At 35.8% G+C, this 16,861-nt stretch overlaps 1 protein-coding gene across 4 annotated transcripts in view; it reads right to left on the reverse strand.

Annotated features, from left to right (window-relative positions):
• LOC149785598 (phosphoglycolate phosphatase-like) overlaps positions 1-12,798 on the reverse strand; it is a 36,559-nt gene extending 23,761 nt beyond the window's left edge. For 2 of the 4 annotated variants that reach the window (XM_089979404.1, XM_089979403.1), the window contains exons 1-5: positions 12,636-12,790; positions 9,973-10,040; positions 7,642-7,734; positions 3,483-3,620; positions 1,223-1,294 (exon numbers count right to left, since the gene is read on the reverse strand). In XM_089979404.1, the coding sequence (XP_089835530.1) occupies positions 1,223-1,294; positions 3,483-3,620; positions 7,642-7,734; positions 9,973-10,040; positions 12,636-12,771 (507 nt within the window). In that variant the 5' untranslated portion in view covers positions 12,772-12,790. Of the gene's footprint in view, positions 1-1,222; positions 1,295-3,482; positions 3,621-7,641; positions 7,735-9,972; positions 10,041-12,204; positions 12,277-12,635 lie in introns of those variants that run through there. The other 2 variants (XM_089979405.1, XM_089979406.1) reach the window with 2 other exon arrangements.
• Between the last annotated feature and the right edge of the window lie 4,063 nt (positions 12,799-16,861).

Genomic DNA, 16,861 nt, shown 5'->3' on the forward strand with positions numbered 1-16,861 from the left:
GGTTTACAATTACAAACTTAGATTAAACTTACATTAATTACACTAAGAATCACCTCTTTTAATATCACCATTTATTGCTCTCCAATTTAATGCTGAAATATATTACCAGCCTTGTCATATTATGTAATTAATGAATTAATTAATGGTCAAGGTGACCATCTATATGTACATGTATTATTACAGAAAAAGAGATTTAAATAACAAAAAATACTTAAAAATCTCTCCCCAGGAGACATATAATTTAAAACTAAAGTAAATTAGACTTAACTCCATTAAAATGCAAAATATGAACTTTCAAAACATTCACTGAAAGAAATGACTGGGATGGCAATTACACAGAATTAGTGGGATGGCAATTACACAGAATGCTAAATTAAATTGTGTAGTGATGATACCGTGTGCAATGATACAAAGGTAATAGCAATTACACAGCATCCAAATTGTGGAATGATGATACCCTGTGCAATGATACAAATGTAAGGACAATTACACAGCATCCAAACTGTGTACTGATGATACCCTGTGCAATGATACAAATGTAAGGGCAATTACACAGCATCCAAATTGTGTAATGATGATACCCTGTGCAATGGTACAAAGGTAATGGCAATTACACAGAATGCAAATTGTGTACCGATGATACCCTGTGCAATGATACAAAGGTAATGGCAATTACACAGAATGCAAATTGTGTACTGATGATTCCATGTGCAATGATACAAATGTAATGTCAATGACGCAGCATCCCAATTGTGTATTGACAATACCCTGTGCAATGATACAAATGTGAATGTCCAGGTAAAAACAAATTCCACTCTTATCCATAAGATCGAGATACAAAAATGGAATCATCTCAGTTCAACTCTGATTAAGAACTGACCTAGCCTTCATGAATAATAATAATAAGAATATGAATTTTAAATAAATTATTACAACAACTTATTGGGCTTGATATTGGGCTACACATCTGCACATGTAACCAGATCCAAAAGAATGAAACATCTTGTCTGCAGGACACTTAACTTTAGCTGCTGATTGCTTTAGTGAGTATATCTGTTGTAATTAATCTTTATTTTGATTATAGCACAACAATGCTCAACAGCAGAAGGTCATGTGATGAGAAAAAGCAGACATGTGATGAAAGACCATGATATACTCTACTGGTGTTATGTATTTGGAAAACACAGCCATACACATATAGAAATAAGGGAAATTGATATACCTCTGGATCCAATTGTGTATCCAAGAGGGCTGGATTGAAATAGTTGGAAGCTCCGTCAGATACTCGGTCTGGCTGGGATAAAAAGCATAGCAAGTTAAGGTCATGTATGAACATCATATACCGTATGTACTCGCTTATAAGTCATGTCCAACTGCAAACTGCACAAAATGCACTGATGTACTGAAATATGTATTACATTTTGTTGCCAAGAAAGTATTATTATTATTATCTAGGTATGAAAATGGGTAAAGAGTCAAACATATTTTGTATTCCATGTTTATGACTAATAAATCAGTAAAAATGTGAGTTTTGGACAAAATATTAGTTCACTGATTGAAAGTACAAGTTATAATCAGTTTCTGAACAATGCTTTAAAAACAAAAATCTCTTTAATAAATTTTAAACACTTGATCTCTATGATGTTGATCTTATTAAAATGATGCCATTTTCATCTGGTGCATATAGATCATGAAATTAACATGTCAAAATAAATGATTTTAGATTTCTTGGCAATTAATTATGAATCCTGACTTCATGCTACCTGTGGGTTAAAAATTAGCAATCATGCTACTCTCTCTGCTTATCTGAATAATATTCAAACAGATACCCTAAAACAATGGATTTTGATTTGTGTTCTTCATGATAATCTTTTGAAAATTAAACATAATAATTGGAGACTGGTCAGACAGTGATATGGCGAAGTGTATGATTATGATTTTCCATGACTGAATATGAACAATTCAAATTTTCCTTCTCTTATTTAGACGACATCTTCAAGTAAAAGTAAAATGTGTTATCAACAGATTGCAATTAAAATAGCTTCCATCATTAGTGCCTAAATGCCAACATCAAGGACGATGACAAATGTGCCAACAAACTTTACGGGATACAAGTAACTTAACTGTTACCAAGAATGGGTACCAAGAATGGGAAAATTAACATTGTCCATGAAAAAAATAAATAGAAAACATTTCAAATAAACAGAAAACATTTCAAATAAACAGAAAACATTTCAAATACACAGAAAACATATCTACTTGATAAAAAAACTGATGTTTGGTTGGTTATGATGAATCAATCATCCATCTTTAAATTTTAAGCAGTTACCACCACTAACTAACAATGTATTTAATTTTTTTACAATGGGCATACTTGCTTTTGGTCACGCAAAAGCTGTACTGCTTCTTATGAATGCTAGTGTACAAGTAAACTGCCAATAGCTTACCCCATGTCCTATGTACTGAAAACCAAACTTGTCTAGCTTTTACCCCAAGTCCTATGTACTGAAACCCAAACTTGCCTAGCTTTTACCCCAAGTCCTATGTACTGAAAACCAAACTTGTCCAGCTCTAACCCCAAGTCCTATGTACTGAAAACCAAACTTGTCCAACTCTAACCCCAAGTCCTATGTACTGAAACCCAAACTTGTCCAACTCTAACCCCAAAGTCCTATGTACTGAAACCCAAACTTGTCCAGCTCTAACCCCAAGTCCTATGTAGTGAAACCCAAACTTGTCCAGCTCTAACCCCAAGTCCTATGTACTGAAACCCAAACTTGTCCAACTCTAACCCCAAAGTCCTATGTACTGAAACCCAAACTTGTCCAGCTCTAACCCCAAGTCCTATGTAGTGAAACCCAAACTTGTCCAGCTCTAACCCCAAGTCCTATGTAGTGAAACCCAAACTTGTCCAGCTCTAACCCCAAGTCCTATGTACTGAAACCCAAACTTGTCCAACTCTAACCCCAAAGTCCTATGTACTGAAACCCAAACTTGTCTAGCTTTTACCCCAAGTCCTATGTACTGAAAACCAAACTTGTCCAGCTCTAACCCCAAGTCATATGTACTGAAAACCAAACTTGTCCTGCTTTTACCCCAAGTCCTATGGACTGAAACCCAAACTTGTCCAGCTCTAACCCCAAGTCCTATGTACTGAAAACCAAACTTGTCTAGCTCTAACCCCAAGTCCTATGTACTGAAAACCAAACTTGTCCAGCTTTTACCCCAAGTCCTATGTACTGAAACCCAAACTTGTCCAGCTCTAACCCCAAGTCCTATGTAGTGAAACCCAAACTTATCCAGCTCTAACCCCAAGTCCTATGTACTGAAAACCAAACTTGTCCAACTATAACCCCAAGTCCTATGTACTGAAACCCAAACTTGTCCAGCTCTAACCCCAAGTCCTATGTACTGAAACCCAAACTTGTCTAGCTTTTACCCCAAGTCCTATGTACTGAAACCCAAACTTGTCCAACTCTTACCCCAAGTCCTATGTACTGAAAACCAAACTTGTCCAGCTCTTCAGCTATTGCTGGGTTGCCCACCAGATAGATCTTTCCTTTGAAGTTGATGCTCTTGAGGTACAGTGCCGCAGTGTAGGATGTGCAAACAATGTCATCCTAAATGCAAATGGAGAAAAAATAATCATTTTATACAAGCTCAAACATTATCTTATTCAAGGAAAATGAAGAAAAAAAATTGTATTTAAGAATGTGTACTGGATGTACAGTAATAATCACATAAAACCTTGGTATAACATTTAAACATGCATGCAGCTTTAATACTATCAAAGAGAGACAAAAGAGAAAAGGCTATGAGCTGGAATTTTTAGATGAATGGTGTTTAATTAATATGTGCATCTCTGGAAGATGAAAATAATGCTACAAGCCATGTGATGATCAAAAATTAATTAAAATAAACGATTTTACACCAAAGATGGCAAGCACAAACAACTGTACAGCTGGACACCCAAGGTCACATTAAACAGAGATCAGGCCACTCCTGTATTATAAGTGAGGTACCTATCAGGCTTGTAAAAATAGTGCTATTTAATATGGCTCAAAGAAACAAGGTATGTTCCAGCGAAATGAAGCATTTTCATTTATTAAGTTCCCAAAAGACACTTGTAAATTAGCAATATTCAGCCCCCTCATGGGGCCCCATTTGTAGGCCTCTCCATCTCATCAACTACTTAACTGAATTCAAATCTATAAACTTTGTATACAAAACCTAGCACATGACTGATGAATGGGAAACAGTACAATTTATGTTCTTAGTATTTACTTGGTTACCTATATTTAGTTTTCACTTGTCCTTCATGAAAAACAATGTGCTATCCTTTTCTCATCCATTTAGTTCAATGAGTTGGTACCTACTGATTCTACCGATATACACACCGAGTGTTTTCTGTGAAATATCGACAGTACCATGATATACACTTATTATGAAACTTGAATCTACAAATTTTTACTGATTGATATAAAAAAAGACAAATGGACATCCAACTTCATTTCTGTTTACAACTGTGTCTGAGTAATATGTGGAGATATTTTGCAGAGATCAGGAAACAAAACTACTCAGAATTACCTGAATACTCTGAATACCCATCACTATAAATCAGGATGAAATACACATCAACTTGAATATTCATCTCAACAAATGATGATCAAATACGCAGACTGTACATCAACTTGAATATTCATCTCTACAAATGATGATGAAATACGCAGACTGTACAGCTACTTGAATATTCATCTCTACAAATGAAGATGAAATACGCAGACTGCACATCAACTTGAATATTCATCTCTACAAATGAAGATGAAATACACAAACTATACATCTACTTGAATATTCATCTCTACAAATGATGATGAAATACGCAGACTGCACATCAACTTGAATATTCATCTCTACAAATGATGATGAAATATGCAGACTGTACAGCTACTTGAATATTCATCTCTACAAATGATGATGAAATACGCAGACTGCACATCAACTTGAATATTCATCTCTACAAATGAAGATGAAATACACAAACTATACATCTACTTGAATATTCATCTCTACAAATGATGATGAAATACGCAGACTGCACATCAACTTGAATATTCATCTCTACAAATGATGATGAAATATGCAGACTGTACAGCTACTTGAATATTCATCTCTACAAATGATGATGAAATACACAGACTGTACATCAGCTTGAATATTCACCTCTACAAATGATGATGAAATACACATACTATATATCTACTTGAATATTCATCTCTACAAATGATGATGAAATACGCAGACTGTACATCAACTTGAATATTCACCTCTACAAATGATGATGAAATACACATACTATATATCTACTTGAATATTCATCCCTACACATGAAGATGAAATACACATACTATATATCTACTTGAATATTTATCCCTCCATATGAAGATGAAATACACATACTATATATCTACTTGAATATTCATCCCTACACATGAAGATGAAATACACATACTATATATCTACTTGAATATTCATCCCTACACATGAAGATGAAATACACATACTATATATCTACTTGAATATTCATCCCTACAAATGAAGATGAAATACAGACTATATATCTACTTGAATATTCATCCCTACACATGAAGATTCATCCCTACACATAAAGATGAAATACACATACTATATATCTACTTGAATATTCATCCCTACACATGAAGATGAAATACACATACTATATATCTACTTGAATATTCATCCCTACACATGAAGATGAAATACACATACTATATATCTACTTGAATATTCATCCCTACAAATGAAGATGAAATACAGACTATATATCTACTTGAATATTCATCCCTACACATGAAGATTCATCCCTACACATGTAGATGAAATATACATACTATATATCTACTTGAAGATTCATCCCTACACATGAAGATGAAATACACATGCTATATATCTACTTGAAGATTCATCCCTACACATGAAGATGAAATACACATACTATATATCTACTTGAATATTCATCCCTACACATGAAGATGAAATACACATACTATATATCTACTTGAATATTCATCCCTACACATGAAGATGAAATACACATACTATATATCTACTTGAATATTCATCCCTACACATGAAGATGAAATACACATACTATATATCTACTTGAATATTCATCCCTACACATGAAGATGAAATACACATACTATATATCTACTTGAATATTCATCCCTACACATGAAGATGAAATATACATACTATATATCTACTTGAATATTCATCCCTACACATGTAGATGAAATACACATACTATATATCTACTTGAATATTCATCCCTACACATGAAGATGAAATACACATACTATATATCTATTTGAATATTCATCCCTACACATGAAGATTCATCTTTACACATGTAGATGAAATACACATACTATATATCTACTTGAATATTCATCCCTACAAATGACAATGAAATACACAGACTATATATCTACTTGAACCACATGTAACTAGAATGATTGAGCTTGCTTTGAGATAATCATCCTTTCCTTCAGAACAAGGAAGAGAATAAGAGCCTGTTCTTAGCAATGCAAGCCAAAACCAGCAAAATAAAAAATTATTGATGGAACTGCTGATAGTTCAAATTGACAGACAAGGTAAGTATTTCCCTGGTTATGCCTGTCAGACTAGGAAGTAGATTTTGTATGATAGGTGAGTCAAGGAGGTTCTGGGCCTAGGTTTGAAATGTACTTTATTCAGCCATGTTTGAATCAATGCCAGATTATGTCATGGACACAAGGCCAAAGCTTTTTGATGAAGATAAATCAAAGTTCTCCAAAAGACCTGAGTGGTCTTTGCTTTGACCTACAGCCTCCCTTTTCTGATGATTCATACAGTGTATCTGTAATCATGGAATGGTAGCCTTTTATAGTCATAGGGGCTAACTTCTCTTCACAGAGCCCAAGTAGAAAGTTCGCAATCTATGGTATCCAGAACTTAAATATAGTGATGTGCTCCTACTCACATTTCCCTTCAAATGCTTTTAAAATGGCAGACTTTCTTGCCCGAGCGATCCTGTTCACTGCATCTTGGAAAATTGTGTTCCCCCTGATGGGTTGTTTGATATCAGCAAGGTGTACAGGTTCAACAAGTAAATGTTCAGACACCTGTATTTGCATTTACCTGAGTAAGTCAGGAAATAAATTTTCCTGCAAATTTCCACTACTAAGTTAAATTGATTCAACCAAATCTAAATTAACTGCACACTAAGTCAGAGACTACAGTAGCGTAAGACATGCTAAATGAAAATCTGAGGCCATGCACAGGTGTGCCACTTCCCATTTTAATGTGTGACAAAGACATTCATTCATTTCTCTGACAGCCCGTTATTGATAAAGTCAAACTTAGAAAAAAGTACAAAGTTGTTAAATACAGAAAGTCTTACTTAGAATTTCACTTTTCGTTGTTTGTTTCTACATGGAAAAAACACCACCATAACAAATAAGAACACTCCATTTATCTTTCATAATAGCACTTCTCAAACATCATTACTGTAAATTGCAGACTACATCACATGGTGTGTCTTTCCTGTCCAATCATACAATGAGCAGGGGGACCTACCTCAGTAGCTGGAAACCCCAACTTGTTACATTTCTCTACATACATTCGTCTGCTACTGGAACTGTTATTCGTCACATAAAAAATTTTCTTTCCCTGCCAAGAATACACGAAACATCAGTTAAAGTTGATACATTTACAAGAATTAATACAAGCAAATTACCTTTCAGTCTTCAGACTCCTCTTAAGAGATTTAACCATTATTAAATAACAATTTGTTGGGCACATTATCTAGCATAGAGGGAATTATTTCCCTCTGCATCCCTGACATCAAAACTGTGTAAATAAATGTCATTTGCACTGTCTCCCTTTAATGACCATACATCTTGTGGTTATAATAGATTTTCAAGCATGTAAATTTTGAATAAGTTGACAAAGCTAAGATATCATTTTTTTTATGAGTTATTGAACTTTGTACTGAAAAATATTAATGTGGATAGATTGTTATAATAGCAGCTCTTCAGCCTGCCAAACCAATGAGTCCACATAAATATTTTTTCGCAGTACAAATTCAATAACCAAATTTTTTACATACTGTCAACTCCAAAAAAGGCATAACATTGGTAATTTTGCACACTAGAATAAAATTAACTTAAAAATATAATATTAAAACTTAACAAGAGGTCCAAGTGGCTAACAGACATCTCAGAGCAGTTGGCGAAGAAGTCTTGGTTAAAATGATGCTTCCTCTACATATTTCTTCCAATATATAAGTGCATGTATATTACGAAAACAACTGTTTCAAGGTTCCTATCTTTTACTTTATCTCCATTCTCATCTGATGGCACATCATCATCATTAGTCAAAACTCAAAGACCTTTAGAGTGTGACACTTTCTGTCCAGGCTGGTCATATTCACGTTTTTATTTTTAGATAAAGCCATTTCAATGAATTTTTGGCAATGGTAACTATATTGGATGGTGGGTCAACATGATTTGTACAAATCTGGCAGCCCTTTATGCCAGAATACTCTATGACAAATTTGGTTAAAATGGGTCTAGTGGTTGTTTTTGGTTAAAACTGTTCTTGTGGTTGTGTGGTTGTTATCTGGTTAAAACTGCTCTAGTGGTTGTTATTTGGTTAAAATTGTTCTAGTGGTTTTTGAAAGGAGCTTCTGAATAGCAAATGCTGACTGATGTATGATAGCTAAGAATTCCAATTTGTATCTTAACACAAGTGAACTTGAAAGACCTTGGCAACCATAACCCTAAAGACCTTGCCCTTAAACCCTAACCCTGAAGACCTTGCCTGTCATAAATTCTCAATAAAGGAAACCTATTCATGCATGCTTTTTTGTGATGTGGCTTAACAGCAGAAACATAAATGGGGTTGTTACATTGCACTGCCACTAGAGGTGTAATGATTCAAAAATGTGTATTTGCATCAGGTTAGTTACTATGACAATACACTATATCAATATATTAACTAGTACAGAAATATGTCAATACATACTGCATCACATATGATAAATATATTAACATGATTAAAATGAAGAAAGATTAAAAGTCAAGTTCTTTATTTTTGGTATTATTATCCAGTCCCAATACATTAGCTATCAGACTGGTTGCCCAACATAACAAAGAAACTGCTAGACAATGTTACAATCTTTTATCATTCATTTTTTGTTTATATGGTTATGAACAATGATCAATGAATTATATGTTGAACATTTCAGCAGAGGTGGGTGGGGGCATGACAAATTATGGTATTTAAGATAATTTGTAGATTTCATGCTAAAAGAAAAAAAGTGACTTCCGAATCCATAAAGCAAAACTTTAAAATACTAAACCTACAGCTGTATGTGTGTGTGTGTGTGTGTGTGTGATTTGGATTTTTAACATAGCTTTAACAATTTTTCAGTCATATCACTATGATGTCTACAGTGTGGCAGTTTATAGTGATGTCTAGCACTAGGGCATCATGCTGCAGACATGTAGCATGATGTCCCACCCAGTCACATTATCCTGACACCATGCCGACCAGTCCTAACACTAACCTCTTAATGCTGAGCACCAAGCGAGGCGGCTGTTAGTACCATTTTTGTAAGTCTTTGGTATGACTCGGCCTGGGATCGAACACACCACCTCCCGCACTGGAGACAGCATGATGTTCCAGTGCTAGACATCATTATAAACTGCCACACTGCAGACATTGTAGCGATATGACTGAAAAATTGTTAAAGCTACGTTAAAAATCCAAATCACACAGACACAGTCACACAGACATTATATGACAGATTGCACACATACAATGTCTAAGAAGTGACATTGACATTACATGCAATGACATAATTATTTACAACTAGACAACAAGAACAATTACAAGAGGGCATACCATTTTCTTAAGCTTGACAATTGTCTCCAAGCTTCCAGGGATTAGCTTGGGGCCACTCCACAGAACTCCTGCAAAGATGAAAACACTTGGTAGTTTTAGCTTAAAGTGCAAAATTTCGTCAGGAAAAGCAAACATCAGCTCTGTTCAAATGTTACTGCAGTCCTTCCAAAAAATGTCTAAAAATACATTATACATAATAATAATACATGTAATTCTTTATTACATACTAAGTATGTATATATATATATATATATATATATATATATATATATATATATATATATATATATATATATATATAATTCTGTTGTTCAGTGTTGTTTAGTTATTTCTGCTTCAAATAAAAATTAACTCTAAATAGTTTCATTACAATGGTGTTATTCTATATTAATTTCCTACAAATAACTGAATATCCAAAAATCCAAACATATCATGTGGAATCCTGGAATGATACACCTATACACCTCTCTCTCAATCTATAACTTGCAAGGGATGGAGTCCAGAAACATCAAGTGCAGCATAGGCAAGGGTGGGAGATAACAAGGGAGACCCAAATTTTGGTAAATGGGAGAAGGATGCAAGCATTAAAATTATAAGCTCCATGTTCTACACAAATATTCATCTAATGGACTGTAATATTTAAGGATATTAGGTCTGAAGAAGTCAGTAAATTCTCAAGAGAATTCGGGTATAAATCAAATTTACATGCAGTATTCACAATTTTATAAGCATGTAATGTTGGGGTTGCTTCCCTTTATTAGAGGTCAAAACGCACAATTCAATCATAACCAAACATTAAAGAAATAATACTTCACAGCTAGAATTATACTCAATAACTGCCAGAGCCAAATGCATCAACATGTTTTTACTGGTAAATTCCTCAAGATAGTGTTTTAATCAGGAATTTCCTTAGATGCTGAAAACTGAGAGTCAAGGACTCCTGTCTCCAAAGAAAATCTTGAGGGTCCCCAGTTCAGTCATGAAGTTGCAGCACAATGTAAGAATTAAATATTTTTATTAAAATTTCATTATACTACCAAAAAAAATATAATGTTGCAATAGCACAGTAATTTCTATATCTGCAATAAAATGTTGGAGAACTGACCTAAGTAAACTATCTATATTTGTGAATTGTGGGAAGACAGCCATTTTGTTTTGATTATATATGTAATTTTTATGTGTCAAGAATTACAAATATGAAGGGTAAAACCACAGATAGACAGAGACTGTCAGGTCATAGTAGTATGGTAAATACAAGAATCTTGGTAAGTACATGTGTAAACGAGGATTCATTTAAGAAATATTTATTACAAAGCTAAAAACCAGACTGACATATGGCAACTAATGGTTACAACAAAATGTATCTGTTTCATTTCTGGAAGGATATATAAATTTGTTACTGGTACTGCAGCTGACGACTGACCCTTCTTGGCCACATAACTTCCAGTAGTCTTTGATAATCCCTTGCCATGCAATTAGGCATTGCAGTGCTGAGGAATTATGTAATGCAAGTATATCTTACAATGTCTAAAGTGTTTCGATATCTGCAAATGTAAAATTAGGGTAATTAACCTATAATTGCTTTAAAAGTTCCTAACGTGAATATAAAGTCTTCTATGCAGTGTACTCAAACCAAAAGCACATGGAACCTAATCAAATCTGTATCCTTGAAACACAAGTGGGATCAGGAATTCAGGGTCAAAGGTCAAAGCTGTTTACAATATCCATATACTTTTTCATCAATACTACATGGCAATAACCGACTACAACAATATATTATTTGTATTAATAAACACATTTGGTACATGGCATTTGCATGGTCATAAAATGCTACATCCAGATCTAGATATAACTGACCAAAATGCCAAAGTTGGTTAACCTGTAGTGCATTTTTTTATATAACTAAATGAATATGTCTGATCATACTTTGATTCAGCATATTCATTTAAGAACATTAACTATTAGTTCAACTGTTTTGTGCATTCCTCTTCTACTGTCGCTACTGAAATGGTACTCAGGATAGTCCGAAAAACCCATCCATTTGTTCGTGCATTAATACATGTCAGTAGGGAAAAAAGGTACCAGCATAAGTACAGTATATCTAATGCAGTTAGGCTCCAATGTGTGTGACAGTGTCAATATAGACTGTATGTGTGAAAGTGTCAATATCCACTGTATGTGTGACAGTGTCAATATCCACTGTATGTGAGATATTCTTAAAAATCTGATTACTAGTTCTAAGCATCGCCGACTACTCAGGCAGTTAGTCCTACAACGTGAAACACATCACCCGATATTATTGTTCTGGGGGTAAAACAAAAACAACATGTGCTGTGTCTTATATTGTAGGACTACTCAGGCAGTCAAATGATGACACCCACAGCTATACTGCGTTAGTGTTGACGTCATAAATCGTAGGACCTGACTATATTGAAGAAGCGGATCACAATGACATGGTGCAGGTAAACGTATATTAGTACATGTCTTTCTGGGGAAAATAAGAGATACAAATCTCTTAAGGTCATGTTGATACGGACATAAACAGAGCCATTGGATCATTTGTTGATAAAGAGAAAGCTATTACGACACCGGTTAGTTCAATTGTTCTTATCTTAACAATGTAAGTTACATAACAATGTTGTAAATATATGAAGTTTCCATACCATCACAGTCAAACATAAAATTATCCACGTTGTTCAATAAATCTCTTGCAGACTCTGGACTTAATCTCTGACAGGCCATTCTTGAAACAGCAGAAAACGAAAGCTGGCGAATGACATTCATATAGCAAGGGAACATACTCCTCACAGGGGGTTATCTCTCTTCGGTTGGTTCGTGTAAGATGTAGTCTGGTTACTTGCTGATATTAATAACCTCATTGTTACTTTCGTTAGGAAAATGGTCGTGGTACTAATCTAATGAGCTGTGACGATAGGCAAGGGTAATATCTAGAACATTATTTCCAGCAGTCCAGATACCGCATATAATTGGGTGCAACATAAACAGCACACGTCACTCATTATGTCTCCTTTTCTTTCTCTTGAAATATGGATGCGGCCTAAGCAAGAAACGAAAGTCACTCGTTATGGTTTCTTTCCCACAAAAAAAAAACAACAAAACAACATGAAAAACAGAAGAAAGAAAAAAAGAAACAAACACAAAACAAAACCAACCAAGCCAGAAAGCAAACATTTTATATTGGTTAATTAGGTTAAACAAATTTATTAGAATTAGTAAACAGGTAAATTAGACAGACATGCTTTAGCATTATGATTACCTCATACGAAACAGATAATTGGAAATATCTATCTATCTATCTATCTATCTAGCTAGCTAGCTATCATAGCCGCAGTACCTTGGAAGTTAGAGCACCGTACTCACGACCAAAAGGGAGTGGGCTAGAATCCTGCTATAGGACTAGCATAGGTCAGCTACCGAGGTGTCTCCTTGGCAAAGCACTTTACTCCAAATGTATTGGCAATAATAACCTAAGTGTGTTGCTGTGCCGTGATGTGATCTCACATTTGGCAGAGGTCTTGATGAATATTTATTTAGGACTTTATTTGTTGCAGTACGTACCAAATATATACTCACAGATAATGTTCAGACACGAATTAATTTGACAATCTTTACGACACATAAATATTGGCACCAAACTACAATGTATTAAATTTAACATTTTTGAAAGTGATTAGATTAACATGAAAGCAACAGTGTAAGTAAATTGTTTAAGAAACATAAATAGTGGTTCCAAAGTACAGTGTATAGAATTTAACATCTTTGAGAGAGACGAGATTAACATGAAAGCAACGATGTGAGTAGTTAAAAGGGACGATATAGCCTCAATGGAAATACATTACAGACACACAAAACCCCTGGACGATATAGTCTCAACCTTTCTTAAGCACACCCTGTGACGATATAGCCTCAGTGGGAAAAGGTTGGGTTTTGTATATGAACAATAGGAATGGAACAGGTGGATGACGTCACGGTACTGGACATTGTTGACAATGTAGCAAGAGTTTGACCAGAATACGTGCTACCCTAGGGAGAGAAAAATACAGGAGAAATATAGACATAGACTTAAACATATATAACACATATAACACATAGACATAGATTGATACCGTTGGGCAAATGAGAACATGTAAGGAAAAACACCATGGAAACATATATGGAGGGACAATGTGAATTTAACATAGAAATTTAGCATGGGTGGACTATATAGCGCGTCAAGGGAAAGTTTAACATAGGTTATGACTGTATAGGGACAAGGGGAATCGAACATTGGGAATGTATAGCGACAATGGATTGGGACTGTCTAAGGACAAGGGGACCTTGAACATGGATGGGCCTGTCTAGGGACACTGGGGAAATATCTATTTATAGCCTCAACTTGTATGACGTTCCTGTTTAAAATACCTAGTATCTATTTATATGTACAACCTGTGAAACAACCCAAGTCTATATTTATAGTCTCAAAATTTCCAGCTTCAATAACGTCACTGTATTGAATACTAGAGGAATAATGACAACAGTGCTGCACGTGGCTGACCTGAATACGCGCTACTATGGGTAGATAGGTAGTCTGAATGTATTTAATAGGGATAAAGAGAGTTTTATACAGACAAAGACCAATACATACACACACAAACAAACATACGCGCGCACACATACTCTCAAACAGACACACACAGACACACCACAGAGGGAAGTAAAAACCAATAAACCCCAAATCCACACAAACGTACGCGCACGCATACAAACCCCAAACGGTACCGTCCACACAAACGTAAGCAAACACACACACACACACACACACACACCACAGAGGGAAGAAGAAAAGCAAACCCAAAATATACTATCCATATAGAGCGAAGAGGAATAAAATCCACAATATATACTATCCACACACACGTAGGCGAACGCATACAAACCCAGACTATGATAGCCACACAAATGTACGCGAACGCATACAAACACACACACACACACACACACACACACACACACACCACAGAAGGAAGAAGAAAAAACAAACCCAAATATACTATCCACACAACGTCGCGAACGGATACAAACCCCAAATATACTATCCACACACGGGAAGAAGAAAAAACAAACCCAAATCTACTATACATACATACGTACGCAAACGCACGCACATACACACAGACACACACACACACATGCCACACAGAGGGAAGATTGAAAAAAGCAAACCCAAAATATACTATCCACACAGAGGGAGGAGAAAATAAAACACACGCACTCGACAAAATTCAACACGTGCAACAATCCAACCACAAGTTTCACATCACCGATGGAAAAGCGACACTGTTCATGACCCACGCGTCTCTTCCCCAAGAGATCGGACAATGCAGGAAAGTGTTATTGGTGGACGACCATCGTAGCATCAAGCGTAGCCTCGTCTAGATTAACAATCCTCAAGACCAGATGTGTTTAACCAGAGTCATCGTGATGGGACGAACGTATGCCGACAAGAACGACACGGTACAATGGAAAAGAACCTCGAAAACTATCTGACAATCGGACAGAGCCAAACAACGAAGAGAAGCAGAACTCCTGTTACAGCAAGCGGGTCTATCCAATGACACGCCCTGTGGCGTTCCTAAAATGCAAACATTTCTAGATGTCCTGGCTCCACGCTACACGTTTAAGGTGCATCCTCAAGAAGTACGAGGACCTCTGTTGTTTCGAGGCAAATATTTCAAAGACGGAAAATACATTCACGTTTATCATCACGATGAACATTTTGATGCCATTACCAGTATCACTGCATTCTTGGGATACGGTTATTATTGTTAGAAATGTGACTATTACTATAATAATTCAGAGCAACACATCAATTCTCCATCGAAATACTCAGGATGTTTTGCCTCTCAACTCTGTCTTGACGAAGGACAAGAACGAGTGCACTGCCCAGCTTGTCAGCGCACTTTTGTGAGCCCTACCTGTTACCAACAACATCTGAAGATGCAAGGTTCACAGAAGAAAAGTGCTTGCCAACTCCTGAGATTGTGCCCGACTTGTGGAAAAGGCATACATACCAATAGTACCAAGTTACACTTTTGTCGAGGAAAGAAACGATGTCACATTTGTCGCCAAATCGTGGACTTTGAACACGAACGCTACATCCAAAAATACCATTCCAAACATGAAAAGGAAGATGATGACCAGAAGAAATGGAATTTCATCTATTTCGATTTCGAATGCATGCAAGAGACTGGCTGAATGCCTAACGTTTCTGCGTGGCTCACCGAGCGTGCGGGAAGTGCATCCAGAGCCCATTTTTAGCAATTGTCCTCACTTCAGCAAGATTCCTGAAGAACGTGAAAAAAACTTTCAAGGACCGAACACGCTAGCCGATTTCGGCCAATTGAATTTAGACCCTATCGAACATTACCCAGATTGTCATCGCCATGCCACGGTGATGGCTCACAATTTCTCGGGATACGATGGAAGTTTCTTTTGAAATACTATACGGAACAAAGTACCGATCGTCCTAAAGTGACTTTGAACTGAGCCGAACTCGTTTCCATTCAAGTGGGATAAGTGCAGTTTAAAGATTCGATGAGTAACTTGACCATTCCTTTGAATCGAATGCCTTAAACGTTTGGAATGACAGAAATGGCCAATTGTTATTTTTCCGCTTTTTTCAATACCAAAGACGATCAACACGCCCTTCTAACCGATTTGACTGAGGCTCACTACTATGACCCCGACAAAATGCGCACCTAACAACTACAAGCCTTTTACGCTTGGTAACAGACTCACGCTTAGGACCCCTACGATTTTCAGGAATGTTAAAGTATTGTCATTCAGACGTGGACATTTTACGGCGCTGCTGTGGAAAAAAAAAAAAAAT

Source organism: Sinohyriopsis cumingii, chromosome 13 (assembly GCF_028554795.1).
Source record: "Sinohyriopsis cumingii isolate HCF-2022 chromosome 13, ASM2855479v2, whole genome shotgun sequence".
Taxonomy (NCBI): domain Eukaryota; kingdom Metazoa; phylum Mollusca; class Bivalvia; order Unionida; family Unionidae; genus Sinohyriopsis; species Sinohyriopsis cumingii.